General features: G+C 47.3%; 1 protein-coding gene across 1 annotated transcript in view; it reads right to left on the reverse strand.

The window, feature by feature from the left end:
* Positions 1 to 1,955: 1,955 nt before the first annotated feature.
* Positions 1,956 to 21,143, reverse strand: part of VAT1 (vesicle amine transport 1) — a 36,930-nt gene continuing 17,742 nt past the window's right edge. The window contains exons 2-6 of the mRNA XM_053361934.1: positions 13,642 to 13,849; positions 11,556 to 11,726; positions 10,728 to 10,817; positions 7,432 to 7,673; positions 1,956 to 2,386 (exon numbers count right to left, since the gene is read on the reverse strand). Coding sequence (XP_053217909.1) covers positions 2,282 to 2,386; positions 7,432 to 7,673; positions 10,728 to 10,817; positions 11,556 to 11,726; positions 13,642 to 13,849 — 816 coding nt within the window. The 3' untranslated portion in view covers positions 1,956 to 2,281. The remainder of the gene's footprint in view (positions 2,387 to 7,431; positions 7,674 to 10,727; positions 10,818 to 11,555; positions 11,727 to 13,641; positions 13,850 to 21,143) is intronic.

Genomic DNA, 21,143 nt, shown 5'->3' on the forward strand with positions numbered 1-21,143 from the left:
ATCTGAAGGCAGCCCTGTTTAGGGAAGTTTTTAATTTATGATGCTGTATTGTTTTTAACACTCGATTGGGAGCCGCCCAGAGTGGCTGGGGAAACTCAGCCAGATGGGTGGAGTATAAATAATAAATTATTATTATTATTATAAGGTGTGAAGTCTCTGTGACTCCTGCAACAGGGCCTAAAAGGCAGGGATGGAGAACTCGCATCCCTCTGTATGTTGCTGGGCGACTGGCCATTCTGGCTGTGACTGATGGGAGCTCTAGCGGGCCTCAGGTTGTCTGTCCCTTCTTACCCTAAGGTAAGGTGGAAACACTCCTGCAGGCCATTCCTGACACCAATTCCTGGCACCAAGGGTTCGCCGTGAGCCAAAGCACAGCCCACACTTGCCTTCCACTCTCACTACGGGGCTGGGAAGAGGGGGAAAGGGAACCAGGGGAAAATGCCCAGGTTTTACTGTTGCGATTCCCTGTGCTCTTTATCGTTTCTTTACGCCAGGCAAAGGCAGAACGCTACCCTTGGAGGTTTGCGGTCTTCGCCAGGTATGAACATCAAGGAAGGGGACTGGGGAAGTGAGCTGGATCCCTTTGGTTGGACCTAGGGCAGCTTCCTGGAAGGTGGGCCAGAGCTGACCCCAAGGCAGATACAGCAGTGCTTGGAGGGGAAACTCAAAACTGGCGCAATTTTTAAGGGTCGTATCTACTCCATGTGTCAAGCTACAGAGCGATGCTTTGTGGCCCGAGGACGTAAAAAGCTCGAGAGGTTTGCTGAAATGGAAGAGAGGGGGGAAAGAAGGCTCAAAGAAGAGATTAGAGCCCCCAGAAGTGGCAGATGAACCTGGATATAAGCGCAGCACAGCTTAAGGCAGCACAGTGACTCATTTTCCACACAGACCACTAACCAAAAGTGACAGGACCGGAAGCAGAAACTCTCTGCTCGTTGCAGACAACTGCTAAATTTCGCTGTCTGTTCTCCCACAGCCTGACAGGAAATGCAAACGTAAAGGGAACATTTAGCCGGCGTGTAATTCTGCTAGCTGTGTTCTGGAAGGCAACCAGCCTGTGCCATGCACCGAAAGGTGCTCTTGCTCTCAAAGAAAAACGACGACCTAGAGTTGCAGCAGGGAAGGGTTTCAGTGTCCCTCCCTCCAGCCAGATTGCATACAGATTGTTTTCCCCATTCAAACATCCAACCACCAAGTCATGTGCCATTTACATGACCAGGACAGCTGATTCTGCAAGCGATAGCACGGTTTTTTAGAAGTCAGCTGATTGCAGACTAGTCAGCTGCTTGGCACCGTTGTGTATGTGTCTACACAACCCAATTAGAGTGGGGGGGAAACCCCAAGGTGTCTCTCAAAAGAAACCTAGGTGCTTTCTGTTGCCTCCTTCACATAATCATTGCAATTGCCAGGGCAGGTTTTTATTTATTTAAAAAATGGTTTAGATATGCTAAGGTTGCCAGCGCAGCAAATGGACATTTGCGTACTGGAGGAGGTGACAGGATCAAAGGCATGTCTGCATCAGGATAACGCAGAGGAACAATTATCTGCCTCTCCTCCAGTCTTCTTGCCACATCAGAGCTGAAAAAGTTGGATGCGTCCTGCTTATTAAATTTGCCCATCGGAAGCGGCAGGTTTGAAGCTCCGTTTCCATGGAGACTTTCGATGGCTGCTGTAATAATAATGTGAGTTTTACGTGCTCTAAAGTTATTAGTCACCAGAGGCAGGGAAGGGACTGGGTGGGAAGAGAAGAGGGCTCCGGAGGTGAATTTGGCATGGATTTTGTGGAGTTGTGGGTAGGTTACAAATAAAAGGTAAAAGAAGGACCCAGAAATCAAGAGGAAATTTCAGTGGGTGTGTACTTGACTCAGGCACCTGCAAGTTCACATTGGGCCTTGTTATTCCTTTAATGAAGAGTTAACGCTACAGGAGCAGAGATGCAGGATCAATGCAATTCCTCTCTGTGATTTCTTTCTATTTATTTACTTTTGAAAGGAGGCCGGCCAATGCTTTAGAGATGGTGCAAAGCGTTCTGTGAAACCCAGAAGCTTGCATCGCCTCCAGAGGCCACCAACCGACGACAATACATGTGTCTTTTCGGTCCTTGCACCACTTATTCCATGAACAGCAGTGAGAGATCTATATGTCCATTCCTACTTCCATCAAAGGGTCAGACATGGGGAGGGGGACAGGTTTAAAAATAAAAAATAAAAAAAAAATAACACAACCCAAAATACAACAAGATGAGGACCTGAGGTCAGACAATCCACCCACGCCTTTCACTTTAGTTCTCTGCTGCTTTGCTTTCGTCCTTCGGTGGTGCTTCGGGAATCAGCACAACTTTCCCAACGTTCTTCTTCTCTTGCATCTGCTTCATGGCATCTACCACCTGCAGGGGGAGAAGGATGAGGGGCCTCATTTTCTTCCTTAAGGGTCTTTCAGCTGGCACTAGTCCTGTCCTCCTCCCTCCCCAATACACACACACATCAATCCTATTAGGGAGCAGAGACAATTGTGGGATCTCTCGGAACTGGTCCCCTTGGAATAGGGTCAAAATTCCATCTGCAATGTTGGTCAGCCAGTTACAAGACCCAAAGGGAGATTGCCCGCCCCCCCCCCCCCGCAGCCTCTGAGAAACAGAAGTACCCAGCCACTGATTTTCAGCCTTGGACTGACGAACGCTTTAAAGGCGCCTCCCACCGTCCTCTTGTCCACTAGGCACTTGGGGGATATAGGCCGTGTGTGTGAGCCTTCCGCAGTCTCAACATGAGCCTCCTTTTTGGACAGTCTGCTTCTCAGGGTGTCCAGTCTAACCAAGATTTCCTTTTGGACTGGCATCTGCAGTGACCAGAACCGATTTATTAGGGCATGTTCTTCTATGGAGAAAGAGTCCTCTCTGTCGTTCAAATGAAGTTGAGTCTCAATGGGGGCTATGTTTTCCTGCTGGTGCACTAGGCTCTGGTTTTGCTGGTTTTGTTGCATGTGCACTCTTTCGTTTTGTTCCTCTATTCCTGGTCTCCCTTGGCCGCCAGTAGAGAGGTTAGTGGGGCTCTGTTTTCAAAGATTCTTAATAAATCTATTCCTTTCTTTAAAAATAGATTTCTTGTTCTAAAGATGAAATTGACCAGATTATGATCTGTGAAAGTGATCAGGGCACGGACTGAATGTCCATCTTGATACAGGTAGTCTATACTGTCTACTTCATGAATTTGTGCAGTCCTTGAATGCTATTCAGATAGCTGTAGCTTTTGCAGCATTCACTGCAAACTCAGCCAGTTTGCAATTCAATGTGTGAGCGTTTCCTTTTTACCATGGCAGAGTTACTGCTAATAAAAAGGTAAAGGACCCCTGGATGGTTAAGTCCAGTCAAAGGCGACTATGGGGTTGTGGCGCTCATCTCGTTTTCAGGCTGAGGGAGCCGGCGTTTGTCCACAGACAGCTTTCCGGGTCATGTGGCCAGCAGGACTAAACCGCTTTTGGCATAACAGGACACAGTGATGGAAACCAGAGCGCACAGAAATGCCGTTTACCTTCCCACTGCAGTAGTACCTATTTATCTACTCGCACTGACGTCCTTTTGAACTGCTAGGTTGGCAGGAGCTGGGACAGAGCAACGGGAGCTCACCCTGTCTTGGGGATTCGAACCGCCAACCTTCCAATCGGCAAGCCCAAGAGGCTCAGTGGTTTAGACCACGGTGCCACCCACGTCCCTTACCAACTGATAATGAACCATACTAGCAGCGGAAAGGAATGTTGCATTCAGCAGCTATCAAATCTCTCCTAGACAAGGCATGTCCAAAGTCTCTTTCGGGGGCCTAATCTGGCCCACCGGTCAGTTTAATCCGGCCCCTGTGGCAGTTTATTTCCTGGGGTAAAATCCTAAAAAAACCTCAACAACTTCAATCCTAAAAGAAGCTCAACAAGGTTAACAACACGGCCTCACGGCCCTTCACTTCATCAAATCTTGTTTCGGATGTTTGTATGTGATGCCAATAAAAAGTTTGATGATGATCAAATCTGGCCCTCTTTGAAAAAAGTTTGGACACCACTGTCTAGACTCTTCTGAGTCTGCAATTCCTTAACACTTTTTTAGAAACCGATTTCAAAGAACAGGAGCTTTTTACAGCTCAGATGCAGCAAAGGAGGGTTTTGTTTTCCCCCCTTTACACCCCACACGTTTTCAGCTTAATTAAAAGTGGCTGGAATCCACCTGTTACTGTGTGCATCAGAATGCACAGCCAGGAGGCAACAGAAGGAGGTAATCTCAGGAGAAAACCGCCCCCATCCTTGCCCCCTTTCTGGTTCGCCTGCCCTTCTTCTTTCCCCCACCCCCAATAAGAGATTCCAAAGCAGGAATCATAAGCAACCGGGCCAAATCTCCAAAACAGTTCGAAAGCACACCAGTGCGAGTAGATAAATAGGTTCCGCTGTGGTGGGAAGGTAAACAGCATTTCCGTGTGCTCTGGTTTCCGTCACTGTGTTGTGTCCCGTTCATTTCCCAAGCCAGTTTCCAGTGTCAGGTCTTGGAACACGTAAGGCAACAAGGCCAGGAGATCTCTAAACAAGGGTTAAGGGTCTGGGAGCCTCTTTTAAAAGGCTCAGCCCTGCAAGAGGCAAATGGCAAGACTGGGAAGAGTGGTTGTCACAGAGAATCAGACTGTTGGGTCTATCCTGCTCAGTGCTGCCTACATCTGAACTAGGGGTTCTCTTGCAGTCCTGCCTGCAAATGCAAAGGACTGAAGCTTTTGTGAAAATAAAAACCACACAATGAACTTACTCACTAAAGCCCAGCACTAAATTTGCTGGGGTTGGGTTTGTCCCCTGTTCCTCCTCTCTCTTCATGAGCAGCAAATACACATGTGATCTAATGACTCAACTTATTTCTTCACTCGCTCACCACAGCACCCCGCCTCATGACTAAACGCAAAGTCACGCAGTGAAAGGCTTTGTTCGAAATCACCCTGCTCTCCACACTAGGGCTGAGCGATAACTGGTTATCAGTATTGCACATAGATGTCAACTTTCAGATTTGAAAATAAGGGATCAGCAGTTTCACCTGCCCCGGGGACAGTCTAAGGGATATATAACAATCTGGGATAGGAGTGGGAAGCAGCGGGAAACAGCGCTGGAATAAGGGAATTTCCCGCAAAAAAAGGGAAGGTTGGCAGCTATGGTATCGCAACGTATCCCAGCAGGACATCGCGATATATCGATATCTGACGATATCTGAAATAAGGAAGGAACTATATAGAGGCGAACAGGACAATGTCCTGACGACTACTAGTACTTAGGGGTCTAAAATGGTTAAATGACAACATTCTCCGTTTCATCAGCAGGCAAGCCAAAATGCATCCCAACAGGACTTTGGGTTTTGGACTTGGCTACCAAATGGTGGTATTCAGGGGAATCCAAAGTACGGCGATGAGTCATTGTGAATACAAATAATCTGGGACTGCCAGGCTGTCAGCAGGCCTGCTAGGAGGCAGAAGCGCAGCAGCCTGGCAGCAGGGGCACAATAATTAGCAGCCTGCAAGGCCTTGCCATGGCAGTGGCAGTAGTGGCGGCCTGTGAGGCCTTGCAGTGGCGGCAGGAGACAGCGGCAGAAGCTGAGGCCTCGCTGAGGCAGGCCGCCACAGCTTCTGCCACCGCCTCCCACTACCGCCAGGAGGACTTGCAAGCTGCTGCCACTTCTGCTGCCAAATCCTGTCGCCACTGCAAAGCCTCTCAGGCCAATGCCATTACTGCTGCCACTTCCCATCGCCACAGCAAGGCCTCGCAGGCCGATGCCGCCACTTCCCACCACCGCTGCCAGTCCTCGCAGGCCGCCGCCGCTACTGCCGCCACTCTCTATCACCGCCGCAAGGCCTCGCAGGCTGTCACTGTGTGTGCCGCTGCCGCGAGGCCTTGCAGGCTGCCGCTGCTACTGCCGCCATCTCCCGTCACCGCCATGAAGCCTCGCAGGCCACCACCTGTGCATAGCTGTCAAGTGTCCCTTATTTGGCAGGAAAGTCCCTTATCCCAGCGCCGTGTCCCGCTGCTGTCCCTTATTGATGATGTCCCTTAAATTTCCCGGGTTTCAAAGGAAGCAGCTCCTCTCCCTCCCTCCCTGCCGGCCAGAGAGGAGGGAGGCTGCAACTGTGTTGTTTGGCTGCGTTGCTCACCCAATAAGGAGTCTGAGAACGATTGGGGGGTGGAGCTTGCATGCCTTGTGCCAATCAAATCGGCCGCGTTGCCTGGGGACTCGCCTTTGCTCAGCGCTTCCCAGCGGAGAGGTGACGGTGGTTTTCCTTGCTGCATCCCCTTTGCCGGGTTGCTGTGCTGTGGCAACCACCGCTTGAGGCTTCGTTTGGCTGCTGGCTGGGCTTTCTGCCTTTGGCTTGGAGGGGCTCAGAAGTTGAACATACCTGTGCTCTGAAAATCCCTTATTTTGGCTGCTGATCCCTTATTGTTGAGGCTGCTGGTCCCTTATTTTCAAATCTGTAAGTTGACAGCTATGCACCTGTGCCTGCCTGAAGCTAATTTCTCATCCTCTCTCTCCGTGCCTCTCCTGGTTCTAAGAAACCAGGGAGGAGGGGAGCTGGTCGCAGCCACAGACTCTTCCCAGTCTGCTTCATCTCTGACTCTCCCCCCTCCCACCCCAGCTTCAGCCTCTACTCCTTATTCTGGACTTCTCTCTGCCACAGAGTCTCCCAGCTCACTAAACCCTGTTGCCTCTTCAGCTTCCGACACCTCCTCGCCCCACTCTTCTCCCTCATCTCCCTCTGTCCCACCACCCATCCCCGGGCTCTTAGTCTTCTTCCCTCGGGGGCTTCCCCAGCTGGTACCTCCCACCATTCCCCTGCATTCAACCAGTCCGTAACAGTAAGATACAACCCCCATAATTCCTGGAGGGAACCAGTGTGTGTTTAAATGCTGTATGGTGTGGAAGGGACCCTAGTCTATGCCACCTCCTGACTTTCTCATCTCCAGGCTGCACATCCCCCTGCTATTATAACTCTTCCCTCACAAGGCTCGGTTTCCAGCTTCCTCAACATTGTGGTCACCCTCCTCTGGAAACACAACACAGTTTAGCAACGTCTTTTTGTTATACGTGGCACACCCAGATCCACAACGCAACCTGAACAGAGCAGAACCATTGTTCCCTGCGTGATCTGGAGACTGTGCTGCTGTTAACGCAGCCTAAGATTGTCTTAGCCTTTTTAGCTGCTGCATTGCGCTGCTGGCTCCTGTTCAGCTTGTGCTCACACCTAAAGCTTCTAAATCTCTTTGCCTGTGTTCAAGCCAGGTCCCCCCACCCCCATCATATAGGCCTGCCTATGATTTCCTGCGACTAACCGGAGGGCCTCCCCTTTATCTCCACTGCCCTCAAATCACACCTAGAAACCGGTTGCATTAAGCACGAGAAGAGCCCATTGTGCTGCCACCTACACTCACCTGATCAAAGGGCCAAACGGAGTCCACCTTGGGCTTGATTTTGCCTTGGTTGTAGAGGGCAACCAGCTTGTTCACCACACTGGTCAATAGCTCCACCTCCTCATCTAGGTAGCCCAGGTGGTAGCCGCAGACGGCTTTGTTGAGATGCAGGAGCTGCAAGGCATTGATGCTGAACTGGTTCCACCAGGTCTTAGCCATGGCCATCAGGTTCTTCCTCTGCCCTGTTACCAAGTTGGCTACACCTGCCAAGCGGAAAGATGCATCATTTAGCAACTGCCTGGGTGTCTTGTTTTATATATACGTAAATTTGTATTAACTTTTCTGTTTTACAATTTAGAATACTCATTTAAACAGCCTTAAAATATCCATGACTTCCCTTCTTCTCTTTCCATGATTCATTTTGCAAATCTTAAATCCATGCATATTTTACATAAACTATACCATTCAGTATTCCATTATTGCATCCATCGAAACGTATTTACACTGTTGAATTTATCTTAATGCCGCCAACATTTTCAAGTGTACACAATTTCCCCCCATATATTCAATAAACATTTTCCAATCTTCTCTAAACGTATGTTCTTCTTGTTCTCTTATTCTGTGCGTTAGGTCTGAAAGCTGCGCATATTCCGTCAGCTTCAGTTGCCATTCTTCTTTAGTTGGGACTTCGCTCGTTTTACATTTTTGGGCTAACAAAACATGGTACCTCGGGTTAAGAACTTAATTCGTTCTGGACGTCCGTTCTTAAGCTGAAACTGTTCTTAACCTGAAGCACCACTTTAGCTAATGGGGCCTCCTGCTGCCGCCGCGCCACTGGAGCACGATTTCTGTTCTCATCCTGAAGCAAAGTTCTTAACCCGAGGTACTATTTCTGGATTAGCAGAATCTGCAACCTGAAGCGTCTGTAACCCGAGGTACCACTGTAGTAGCACACAGCGGCCAGGATGTCTTGGAAGGTTAACTCTATTCTCCTACACAGGCAACCTCAGTCAAGTCTAGCTGAGCAATTAGCCTCTCCCAGGCCATGACTTTAAAAACAGGAAAAGCAGCTGGGAAGGGAGGATTTAAAAAACAACCACAATTTTATAAGTTGTGCGTCTTTGTTTCTCAATTTGTTCCTTTTACATGATTTTGCATGCACTGTGGTATTTTATGCATTGTGGCTTGCAGTTATCTTCATTGGTCATCGTTTAGCAATTACCACTGTAATTGTTCCGAGTGAATTTCTGCTTAATTATTATTTGCTGGTGTTTCAAGAGTTAATTTCGTTGGGTGCTATTGCACAAGAGTTGCTTAGGGGCAACTGACAAAGGGTTCTGCATGTGCTCAAAGCCGCTGTCTCACTGGATCATTCTCTTAGGCAGAGGCTGAAATCTTCAACTAGGACAAACTAAACCCGTGCTTGGAAGAGCATGTGAATGTAAATCCTTTGCATGTATTCTTCCTTAGCTATATATGTCCTGCTAGTAAAGGCCTTGGAATATTTTAACAAGTGCTTTGACATTGCCTTAATCTCAAGAAAAGCGTCAGTATTGCACATGATTTGGCTTCCTAGGGGCAATTTAGCTACTCTGCCCAAAGTGGAGGCAGACGATTTCTGCAGCACCCAGTTCCCCAGCCCTACAGGGCTTCAAAGGCCAAGGGCCCACACTTCCCCCCTCCAGAACAATGGGGCCCTGAGCTATAGCAGTACCTCCCCTCTTTTGCAACTGAGCTTCAGTTTATCGCCCTTATCTAGTTCATTACTGATAGCCAATTCAAGGCTTCCTGTGCCTCGCCAGAATTAGATGTCAAGGACAGATGGAGCGAGGTGAGCTGCTGGAGTTTTGAAGGGGGCCGTCCGACACTCCAGAACCCCAGGTGATCTCACTGGGTGGTTTCATGTGACTGAAAGGCAGCACAAGGAATAAACCACAAGGCACAAATGCCAGGAGAAAGGGTAACAGGAGGCTTCTAGTAACACTTGCTGGAAGCAGCCATCCAGGAAGATAGAACTACTGGAACTTGGTGGCCCTGAACCACAGAAGGATAACATGGCCAATGATGCCCATAGCCACTGAGAAACTTAGCAGTACCAGCTGTGAGGGCCTTGTAGCATTTCCCTCACTGCGAGAAGTGAAGTTACTGGGAACCGGGAAGAGGGCCTTCTTGGTAGTGTCACCCTCCCTGTGGAATGCCCTCCCGTCAGATGTCAAGGAAATAAATGACTGCAGTCGTAAACTGGAGGTGGAACGGAATCCGTTCCGGATGTCCGTTCGACTTCCAAAACGTTCGAAAACCAAATCACGGCTTCTGATTGGTTGATCGGGTTCCAAAATGAATGTTCGCAAACCGGAACAAACCGGCGTTCGGGAGCCAAAACGTCCGAGTTCCAGGGCGTTTGACAACCAAGGTACAACTGCATTTGGCTTTCAGAAAACATCTGAAGGCAGCCCTGTTCAGCGAAGTCGTATTGTGTTTTTAATATTCTGTTGGGAGCAGCCCAGAGTGGCTGGGGCAACCCAGTCAGATGGGCAGCATATTATTATTATTATTATTATTATTATTATTATTATTATTATTATTATTATTATTATTATTATTCTCCAGCCTCTTTCTCCCAATGTAGGCAATCTATTCAAAACCAGAGTCAAAATCGGGCTGAAACAAATTTAGGTTTCATAATGCATTCATAACCATAAACAGTAGCCTGGTATGTGGGGTCTTTACATTGCAGAAGGGGGGCAAGACTGGAAATGAGAGTGACATTTTTTGGAACACCATGTTGGCGTCTGCAAAGGCCTGCAAGTTTCAACTCTGAAACTTCTAGATGGCCACCTGGGGTTGCAAGATTCTGATCTCTGCTGCCAGTTCAACTGTGTAAAGGCTTTGTCTGCGAGCACAGAATTACAGTGTGCTCACTGCCGGAAGCCGGGGGAGAGAAGTATTCAACAGCCTTGGCGTTTGACTCCCACATGCCACAAAGCTTCTGTTACAGCTGCAGGGTGCTCAGTTGACTCAGATAAAGGGGGATGTGCTTCAAAGGATCTTTTGGAGATAGAAAAATGGGAGCTTTTGGTCTGACCCCAGGAAGCCAGTCCTTGTACATTTCCATTTCTCAGGCTTCAGAGGCTGAGCCTTGAGCATTGCAAACTGGCTCCAGCGCAGAGCTGAGCTCCACATCTAAAGCGCAGCATTCTGCACATGCCCAGAGGCATTTTCCTATTTGAAGATTCCAGTTTGCGCTTTGGGATTCAAAAGATTCCAGGGCTGGATGGAGCCTCAATTCAGTTACCCAACAAGTTTTCTATACTCACCATAGGTGACTAGTTTTCCCATTGGCTTCAGGAGATTAAAGCCTTTTGTGGTATCTGAACCCCCCAGAGGGTCTAAGACAATATCTACACCTAACAAAACAAAGAGAGAAAGTTGCCGTTACAAAAGATTTATAAGGACCTTCCAGTATTCACGAACAAATGTCCAGTTCCACGTCTGAAATATCTGTTTCTGGACAGTTGTAAACGTATTTCACTTAGGGGAACATTCCAAAAAATGCAGAAGGAAAAACCCTGATTTTTTTTAATATTAAAAAGACTATAATGTGATGTGTTCCCTTGGCCAAATTTTAACAGCACTCTAGCCTAATGAAAGGAAAAAGTGCTTTTATCTCCAGGCCTCTTGTTTTTATCAGCAGAATTAATTGCTTAATTTAAATTACTACGATTAATTATCCAAGATCCCCTTAACAGCTTTACAAATCAGAATAATTATAAAAAAAAACTTTGTGGAGTTTTGCAACAGGTTAGCACAATTAGGCTGAAAACCACGTTGCAAGCAGAAACCCGAAGATGGAGATAATGATAATTATTGTTATTTTATTGTTATTATTATTTATTGAATATGTTGGTTGCTTTATCTTGCCCAGGGTAACCCCAAAGCAACATTCAACCAATCCAACAGGCAGGCAGACAATAAACCCCACATAGGTACATTAAAACCAGGAGGAAGAGAATTTTTTTAAGAACAACCCATACACTTCTAAAAGGCCACAGATAGTTAAGGGGCAAAGGTCTAGTTATATGGAGGAAAGTGTTTGCCTGCTGCACCCTGGTTCCAGAGCTCTCTGCCTCTGCTCTGTTACTGACCTTTGGGGGAGATTTTCCGGACTTCTGCCACATAATCAGCTGTCCGGTAGTCAATCGGGTGGGTGACCCCATTCTCCTTGAGCATTTCATGTTTGGAGGCAGAAGCTGTACCAAAAACGGTGACGTTCTCCACAGTTTTGCAGAGCTGGACGGCTGCAGTCCCCACGCCACCTGGAAGGAGGAAAGACAGGCAAGTGAAGCCGCGCATTGTGGCGCCACTGGCAGCCAAGGGGCCCGGGTCCTTGTTCAACTCCATCCCAACGCGGGAAATATTCTCTCCACTCGCTGCCAAATTCAGTAGACAGTAGCTGCTCCGTTGGCCCATACAGAAGACGCGGATTGGCTTTGGAAGAGCCAAGGTTTCACAGAAGTGTATCAGCGTTCATCGCTTCCCGAGCCTAAACCTGCCTAAGTTAAGATCCATCAGAGATGGGGCATGGTCGGCCAATTGGTGGCAAAGAAGGATAGAATTTTCTTTATGTATGCTACAACAGCAGCAAGAATACTCATCGCAAAGTATTGGAAGACGCAAGATCTACCCACTCTGGAAGAATGGCAGATGAAATTGATTGACTGTATGGGATTGGCAGAAATGACGAGCAGAATCCGTGACCAGGGAGAAGAGTCGGCAGAAGAAGATTGGAAAAAATTTAAGGACTATTTACAGAAATATTGTAAAATTAAGGAATGTTGATGGTGTTGGATTGAAATTGAGTGGTTTCTAGCTGTAAGGTTATAAATGAATATAGATGGGGGAAAAGGGTTTGAAAAATAAGGTAATAATAAAAGCTGTAATGCGTTAAATGAAGGATTTGCTGAACAAATAATCTTAATTGGAATACGAGGAGGAGAAGTATGGGGAGGTCTGAGAAATTTGTTATGGAAAAGTACGTTTTATGAACTATATGCCTTTTTTAATGTTTTTGTTTGTTCTGTTTCTGTTTGTTTGTTTAAAAAATTGGAAAATTTAATATTTTTTTTTTTAAAAAAAAAGATCCATCAGAGATGTTCTCTCTGGTAATATCAACTCAAAAAAGCCTCAAGAGAATATGTATGCCAGGAACCGGGTCCTCACAGGGCCCCCACCCCTGAAATTAGGATCGAAAGAAGCATATTTTAGCCAATAGAATAAGTTGCGGGTTGCAGTTGTGGTGCTCACAACCATTTTTCCAGTTTGTAAGCATTCCCACAGGCCCCCAAAGATTGGCGGCCTCTGATCTATGCTATCGAATTAAGCTAGTTTGAGAACCACGGCAATTAAACACTTTGGCAATGACTAGGAGGTCCCGTTCTATTGCGCAATGGCTGCGCTCACACGTCAACAGCATACATGAGCAGAAGGCTGGTGTGCATAGCCTGTTTTCACTCCTTCTATGGTGCTACCAGGTCAAGAAGTCATATCAGTGCGATGTCTGAACCTGGAATTTTGGTTTCTTTCTCCGTAACAAGCCAGGATTTCAGAAGTCTACAGCAGCTAAGCCTGGGTCGTGATCCCGGCTTGTTAGGGAGAAACAAACCATGACCCCAGCTTTGACCAAGCTGCCTTGTGACATATGGGGAAAGGGTGGGTGGTAAGAAGAGAACCTTGCGCACTATCTTGGAGAGAAGGAAGGATACAAATGTAATAAATAAAGGTTCGAGGGCAGAAATCTGGCTGAGTCTGGAATAACCTTGTGAAGTGAAAGGATATGAAAGAAGGATTTATATCTAGATGTTAGGATAGAGATGATAAAGAAAACAGGAAAACAGGAAGACACAATGAGAGATAAAGGAGGTGCTGTGGGATTGGTGGAAGTCAATGTCTTGTTGTTGTTTTAGTGTTTATAATATTAACTTGTAAGAGATAGATTTGTTTTGTTGTTGTTTTTTAGTTTTCGAATGTTGATTTTTGTGTGTTGTGTATTGTTACTTTTTGATATCTTTCGTGTTGTTGTGTGGAAAATACTAATAAATTTTTATTTTTTTTTTAAATGTAATAAATACATTCGTAGTACAGGAAGACATGTAGGAAGTCAAGGACCACTCTGGAAGTTCCTCTTTCATTGATCTATAGCTTCCTACTGCAGAGGGGAAAATCATTGGTTACCTGCTGCCATGTGGACCAGGACACTCTGGTTGGGTCGCAGGTTGCCGAAGTCAAAGAGGACCATATAGGCGGTGATGTAGTTGACCAAAAAGGCAGCTGCTTCCTCGAAACTCATCCCTTCCGGCATGGGGAATGTCTGGTTGGCTTGGACGGTCACAATTTCCTGCCAGAGTCCCGACCTGGCCATCACCATCACCTTCTCACCTACCTGGTACAGGAGAGAGAAGAGGACAATCAGGGATGCTGGACTCAAGCCCAAATGGAAGACCATCACAGGCTAGTCCTGGGATGCCGAATCTTCATCTCTCTGGGTGTTGATGGGCCGCACATTAACCCTGACTACTGGCCATGCTGGGACGCGGGTGGCGCTGTGGGTTAAACCACAGAGCCTAGGGCTTGCCGATCAGAAGGTCGGTGGTTCGAATCCCCACGATGGGGTGAGCTCCCGTTGCTCGGTCCCTGCTCCTGCCAACCTAGCAGTCTGAAAGCACGTCAAAGCGCAAGTAGATAAATAGGTACCACTCTGGCGGGAAGGTAAACGGCATTTCTGTGCGCTGCTCTGGTTCACCAGAAGCAGCTTAGTCATACTGGCCACATGACCTGGAAGCTGTATGCCAGCTCCCTCGGCCAGTAAAGCGAGATAAGCGCCGCAACCCCAGAGTCGGCCACGACTGGACCTAATGGTCATGGGTCCCTTTACCTTTAATTGGCCATGCCGGCTGTGGTGGATAACCTTTTACAGTCCAGAGGGCCTCCCTGGCAATCTCCCAGAGGTGTGTGCTGGTGGTGGGCGGGGCCAGGGGAAAACTGGGCGGAGCAATGGGTGTGACTTCCCTTTGCATGGTAAAAGTCAGAGGTTTCCAGCACACGCCCCACACCTCTCTCTCTGCTTCACCCAGGCAAGCAAGATGCATCTTCACAACACAAGGGCACAAAGCCTAGCCAGCCAGGCAAACACATTTGCAGAGAGTGGTGTAGCTAAGACTTGGAGGGGCACATGCTGCCCCTGGACCCCACTGCTGACCTAAGGTTACCAGACGTCCCCGTTTCCTGGGGACAGTCCCCGGATTTACAAATCAGTCCCCTTACAAAATCCATTGAAGTTGAAAAGTGTCCCTGGATTCATTGGAAAAAATATGGTAACCTTAAAGGTAAAGGGGACCCCTGACCATTAGGTCCAGTTGTGGCCGACTCTGGGGTTGTGGCGCTCATCTCGCTTTATTGGCCGAGGGAGCCGGTGTGCAGCTTCCGGGTCATGTGGCCAGCATGACTAAGCCGCTTCTGGCAAACCAGAGCAGTGCACGGAAACGCCGTTTACCTTCCCGCCAGAGCGGTACCTATTTATCTACTTGCACTTTGATGTGCTTTTGAACTGCTGGGTTGGCAGGAGCAGGGACCGAGCAACGGGAGCTCACCCCACTGCAGGGATTCGAACTGCCGACCTTCTGATCGGCAAGTCCTAGGCTCTGTGGTTTAGACCACAGCGCCACCCGCGTCCCTATGGTAACCTTACGCTGACCTGAAAAAAGGTCTGAAAGCAAAGAAGGGAGCACAGTGCTCCCCCCTTTCTCTCTGAAGATCCCTCCACCCATCTGGGCAGTCACAGATGAAAAATACACAATCCAGGAAGAGCTTTTTTCCAGCCCGTTTTCATTGGCTGCCCTTAGCAGGCTTGCAAAGAATTGACCACAAACTCAAGCCTGGAGGGAGGAAGTCTGGCTTGCATGGCAGTTGGTGGGCGGAAAGGACCCCGCACCTCCTTGTTTACTGCCTTGAGGTGTTGACTTTTGGGGAAGTAGCCATTGCCCTTTTTAACTCTGCACCACCCAAGGGTTTGGGAGTTGCAACTTGCAACCAGCCTTTATTGGCATAAGTTAAAACAATAAAATCATACAAAGCCATCCAAATACATTGATAATCCAAACACACGCAATATACAAAAGACTAAATAACCACCACTGAATAAACCAGGCAACTTTACATTTAGCTTTAAAGATCTCGGCTAAGTACCCCGAAACAATCTTGGTAGTTTCAGGAGTATTATCCCTCAGCAAATATCGGATTACAGACTCTGCAAATCATTATTTTGATATTTAAGGGAGTTACTAGGAGATCCCTGCGATGGGTGTCGAGAAGAGGGTGATCCAAAATTATGTGATATATTGTACAGTCAAACCTCGGTTCCCGAACACCTTTGTTATCGTACGTTTCGGCTCCCGAACGCCAAAAACCCAGAAGTAAATGCTCCGGTTTCTGAACGTTTTTCGGAAGTCAACATCCGACGTGGCTTCCGCTTGAGTGCAGGAAGCTCCTGCAACCAATCAGAAGCTGCGTCTTGGTTGTCGAACGTTTCAGAAGTCAAACAGTCTTCTGGAACGGATTATGTTTGACAACCAAGGTTTGACTGTATCTGGTGTTTTCTTATTACAGGAACAGAATCTGCTCTGGAAGCGGATTTTTTTGAAACCTTCGAAACAATAAAGCTGAGGGGAATGCATTTAGACTAGCTAGCATAAAAGCTCTGTGTTGCGATTGAGTTTCTAAATTGTAAAAGTAATTAGGTGTGACTCCATGGTGAGGCTGCGATCCTAACTAAGCAGATGAACATACAAAAGGCTGGGAGGGGTAGAGCTTTTGGATTTCATGATCTAACAGTCTCTGCTTGATGAGAGATATCTGTGAGTCTTCCAAGAGAAGAAGGGAATCTATTGCAATCCCCATTTGCCTGAGTATGAGGGTAATAGCAGAAAACCATGGAGAATTACGTGTATCTCAGCGTTGAGAGTTGTCAGGAGACGCCTATTTGCCCCACCATGAGCTACGATTGCCAGAGTAGTTTCACAGTCAATCCCTCTTCCCAGAGAACTCTGAGAATTAGGGTAAACTCATGGCACCCTTAACAAACTATGCGGGTAGTTTGTTAACAAACTACCCTTAACAAACTACGTGGGTAGGGGACGCAGGTGGCGCTGTGGGTTAAACCACAGAGCCTAGGACTTGCCAAGCAGAAGGTCGGCGGTTCGAATCCCCGTGACGGGGTGAGCTCCCGTTGCTCGGTCCCTGCTCCTGCCCAGCTAGCAGTTCGAAAGCACACCAAAGTGCAAGTAGATAAACAGGTACCACTCCGGCGGGAAGGTAAACGGTGTTTCTGTGTGCTGCTCTGGTTCGCCAGAAGCGGCTTAGTCATGCTGGCCACATGACCCAGAAGCTGTACGCCGGCTCCCTCGGCCAATAAAGCGAGATGAGAGCTGCAACCCCAGAGTCGGTCATGACTGAACCTAATGGTCAGGGGCCCCTTTACCTTTACAAGGCACCCTTAACAAACTACAGTTCCCAGGATTTGGGGGGGGTTAGGCCTTGGCTGTTTGAAGCAATATGAAACTGCTTTAAATGTATAGTACAAATGGGTCTCGCCTTACAAGTGAGGGTGGAAACAGCTGCTCAGGACAAGTTCTACAACTTGTTAAAAAGGATCCTAGCCCTTTGGGTTGTGGAGGGAGTGGGCAAGAGAAAAACATAGGCCCAAGCACAAAGGCACATGGCAACACACTGAGCCAAAACAGTTCGAATTTGTGTGGGTTTGGCAATAAATGCTTGAACACACACACACACACACTTTTGTCACAGCCAAAGGGGCTCAGCTGGAAGCTGCTCAATACAGTGGTACCTCGGGTTACATATGCTTCAGGTTACAGACTCCCCTAACCCAGAAATATTACCTCGAGTTAAGAAATTTGCTTCAGGATGAGAACAGAAATTGTGCAGTGGCGGCGCAGCAGCAACAGGAGGCCCCATTCGCTAAAGTGCTGCTTCAGGTTAAGAACAGTTTCAGGTTAAGAACAGACCTCCAGAACGAATTAAGTACTTAACCCGAGGTACCACTGTACGCAAGGATTGTCCCTACCTGCAACATTACATTTCCTCACATGCTTCAGAAATACATGAAGCTGCATCATTCTGAAGGGAAGGGGAAATTCTTCGTGATGCATAACCGTTGTTTGGAATGCAACACCAAAGAGCTCTGGGTGATATTTTCTGGATTAGAGGGCTAGATTGAAAAGCGGAAAATGTTCCACCTAATAAATCCAGAGAGCCAAGCGCATCGTCTCCACCCACTAGAAACTGCAGACCAACACCCGAGGTTGAGCACTGTCGTCCATTATGGCAATTTCAGGTATTCTTGTGTTTCTCAATCTGAAACCCAAGATTCCTAGAAACACTTCAAAGCAAAGGCCCAGAAACAGCACATGAACTTTCCTTGTGGGAAGGAGGCCAGGAGATGGAAGAAACAGATTCTTCCCCTTCTTCAGCAATGTGCAGCTGGAGAAGAGGACTGGGTTGAGCTCTCAAGAACCCTCTCAGTTTCCACAGTGTGATGGGGAGGTCACCATGCAAAGCCCATTTTAACCCTTGGTTCTGTACCACATAGACTAGGGCTCCCAAAGACCCTACAAAGACCCCCTGGGCGTCCAAAGACCAGTTGCCTCTCCAGGTAAAGCCACAGAGTTCTAGGCTTGTTTGGTTTTAAGTAACTTTCTAGCATTTTTGCAGAAATCAAGATAGGAGAAATGCAAGAAACTAGCCTGCTCCCACCTTTTGTCGAGGAATGAAGTCACAGAAATGTTTTCAGCATCTGGGAAAGCAGATCTAGCCAGTTGGGCAAAGAGAAAGCTACAGCGAAACATCCATTGTCCAGGCTCGAAAGGCAGGAATTATTGGTTCATTTTTAAAGCTTTTTTTCTATGCTGGCCTTCCCTGGTGGAGGCTGCCCCACACAAAACAGCTCAGATATACAGAATTATAGACTCATGGAGCTGGAAGAGACCCCAAGGGTCATTCAGCCCAACTCCCTGCAATGCAGGAACGAGGAAGAGCAGAGCAGGCTGCATCGAACCCACAACAGCTCAACCACAGCCATTTTTAGCATCCCTTTAATTGGGGAGCAAAGAGTCCATTGCTACCTTCTGTTTTCAAGTCCAGACAGGGGACCCACACTCGGGTCATATTCCAGTCCCACACTTGTGAGTTTGTACACATTTAAAAATTACTCTGCTTAAGCCAATGCAGAGAAAGTCCATCACTGGCACTTTCTTCTTCTTCTTCTTCTTCTTCTTCTTCTTCTTCTTCTTCTTCTTCTTCTTCCTCCTCCTCCTCCTCCTCCTCCTCCTCTGCGATCACTCGAAGCTGAGTAAGATTGCCTTCCATTAATACAGTCTTAACAGTAAGTCAGTAAGTGACTATGGAGGCCAATTCTGGATCCACACGTCCTGAATTCAAGTGTCTTCAAAGCCCATGACACCTTTGGCAAAGGCTGTTCTCCAATTGGAGCACTTGCAGGCCAGTGTTTCCCAGTTGTCAGTGTTTATACTGCTTTTTTTTTTTTTGATTTGCCTTGAGAGAGTCTTTAAACCTCTTGTGTTGACCACCAGCATTACGCTTTCCATTTTTAAGTTCAGAATAGAGTAGTTGCTTTGGAAGACGATCATCAGGCATCTGAACATGACCAGTCCAACAAAGCTGATGTTGAAGAATCATTGCTTCGACACTGGTGATCTTTGCTTCTTCCAGTACACTGGCATTAGTTCGCCTGTCAAGTTACTGACATGGCTACACTCCTTTTGCTGGGGATTGGGGAGGGAAGAGTGTTTGACACCCATAAAGCGTAGTCCAGGGTTGATGTGCTGGTGTTGCCGAGATTTTATTTATATTGTAGAGACATGCAATGGAGGTGGGGTCTGTGAAGTGGACTGCAGAAGATTGGAGATTATGGAAACAATGGAAGGGTAGACTTGGAACACAAGTGTCTCAGAGGCTGGGTCTAACTATGGTTCTGTTCCCAGCTCCACCAGAAATGATACAGACTTGGTATATTTATTCCCTCCAGCAAGAAACCCCCCAAATTTTCAGATGCTTGATCTAGCATGGCAATGTTTGCATTAACTTGACTAATAAGATTGCTTCTTGTACCCAGGCTATCTTTTATGGCGACTGGGCTCCCGGAGGGCCCATGGAAACAATGCAGCTCTCTGGTGCCATTTCCAGATTTCCCCCGGCCACGTATCTCTCCTGCTGAAAGAAAACACAACCATTTCCTTTGCAGAGGGGGAAATCCTGTGTTTATTTGGCTCTGCGCTCAGGAAAGGAGCATAACTGTGGCCCAGCATCCTTCACCTTTGGCGTGAACCTCCCTCTGCAGCAGTCATAAATACTTTGCATGCGTGTGGAAAGCCAAACAGATGAAGCCTCTTGGCCCAAAGTAGCAGAAGGATCAAAGTTGGTTTCCACAGCAACACAGGACAAGACAAACCCAGCGCAGTGAGGCAGTTCAATCTCGGGACAGCCAGGTTCAAACCGCATCGCAACCACAGATATATACTGGAAGGCAAGTTCCCCAGACACATACTCAACTCGCAATGCCCATTTGGACAGAGCTGCTCAAATCTCAAAGGGCCATAGAGAAGGCAAACAATTCTGACCAAGTAAGAAATGGAGGCAGTGAGAGATTTTACTTTCTTGGGCTCCATGATCACTGCAGATGGTGACAGCAGTCACGAAATTAAAAGATGCCTGCTTCTTGGGAGAAAAGCAATGACAAACCTAGACAGCATCTTAAAAAGTAGAGACATCACCTTGCCAAAAAAGGTCCGTATAGTTACAGCTATGGTTTTCCCAGTAGTGATGTATGGAAGTGAGAGCTGGACCATAAAGAAGGCTGATCGCCGAAGAATTGATGCTTTTGAATTATGGTGCTGGAGGAGACTCTGGAGAGTCCCATGGACTGCAAGAAGATCAAACCGATCCATTCTGAAGGAAATCAGCCCTGAGTGCTCACTGGAAGGACAGATCCTGAAGCTGAGGCTCCAATACTTTGGCCACCTCATGAGAAGAGAAGACTCCCTGGGAAAGACCCTGATGTTGGGAAAGATGGAGGGCACAAGGAGAAGGGGACGACGGAGGACGAGATGGTTGGACAGTGTTCTCGAAGCTACAAACATGAGTCTGACCAAACTGCGGGAGGCTGTGGAAGACAGGAGTGCCTGGCGTGCTCTGGTCCATGGGGTCACGAAGAGTCGGACACGACTAAATGACTAAACAACAACAACAAGAAATCCAATCCTTATGTGACCACGAATGCACGGATGTTACTGGCCCAGAGATGGACAGAAGATAAAGTTCCTACCAGAGAAGAATGGCAGATAGAAGTTGATGGACTATGCCAAAATGGCAAAAATGACCAGAAGAGTCAGAACTCAGGAAGACCAACATTTTAATAAGGAATGGGGGAAATTTATGACTTATCTTAAAGAGCATTGTCAATGGTTAAAATCGTTAGAAGGATTAGAATATCACTTGTAGTTCAAGGTTGAATTCTGGATACAATGGAGATGTAAAAGATTTGGATCATCATAAAAGATGCAGGAGAAAATGATTAATAATAGGACCTACCAAGTCCAGGAGATTCCTTGGAATCTTGTTTCTATGATTTATGCCTGATATATCTC

Source organism: Podarcis raffonei, chromosome 13, assembly GCF_027172205.1.
Source record: "Podarcis raffonei isolate rPodRaf1 chromosome 13, rPodRaf1.pri, whole genome shotgun sequence".
In the NCBI taxonomy this organism is placed as follows: Eukaryota; Metazoa; Chordata; class Lepidosauria; order Squamata; family Lacertidae; genus Podarcis; species Podarcis raffonei.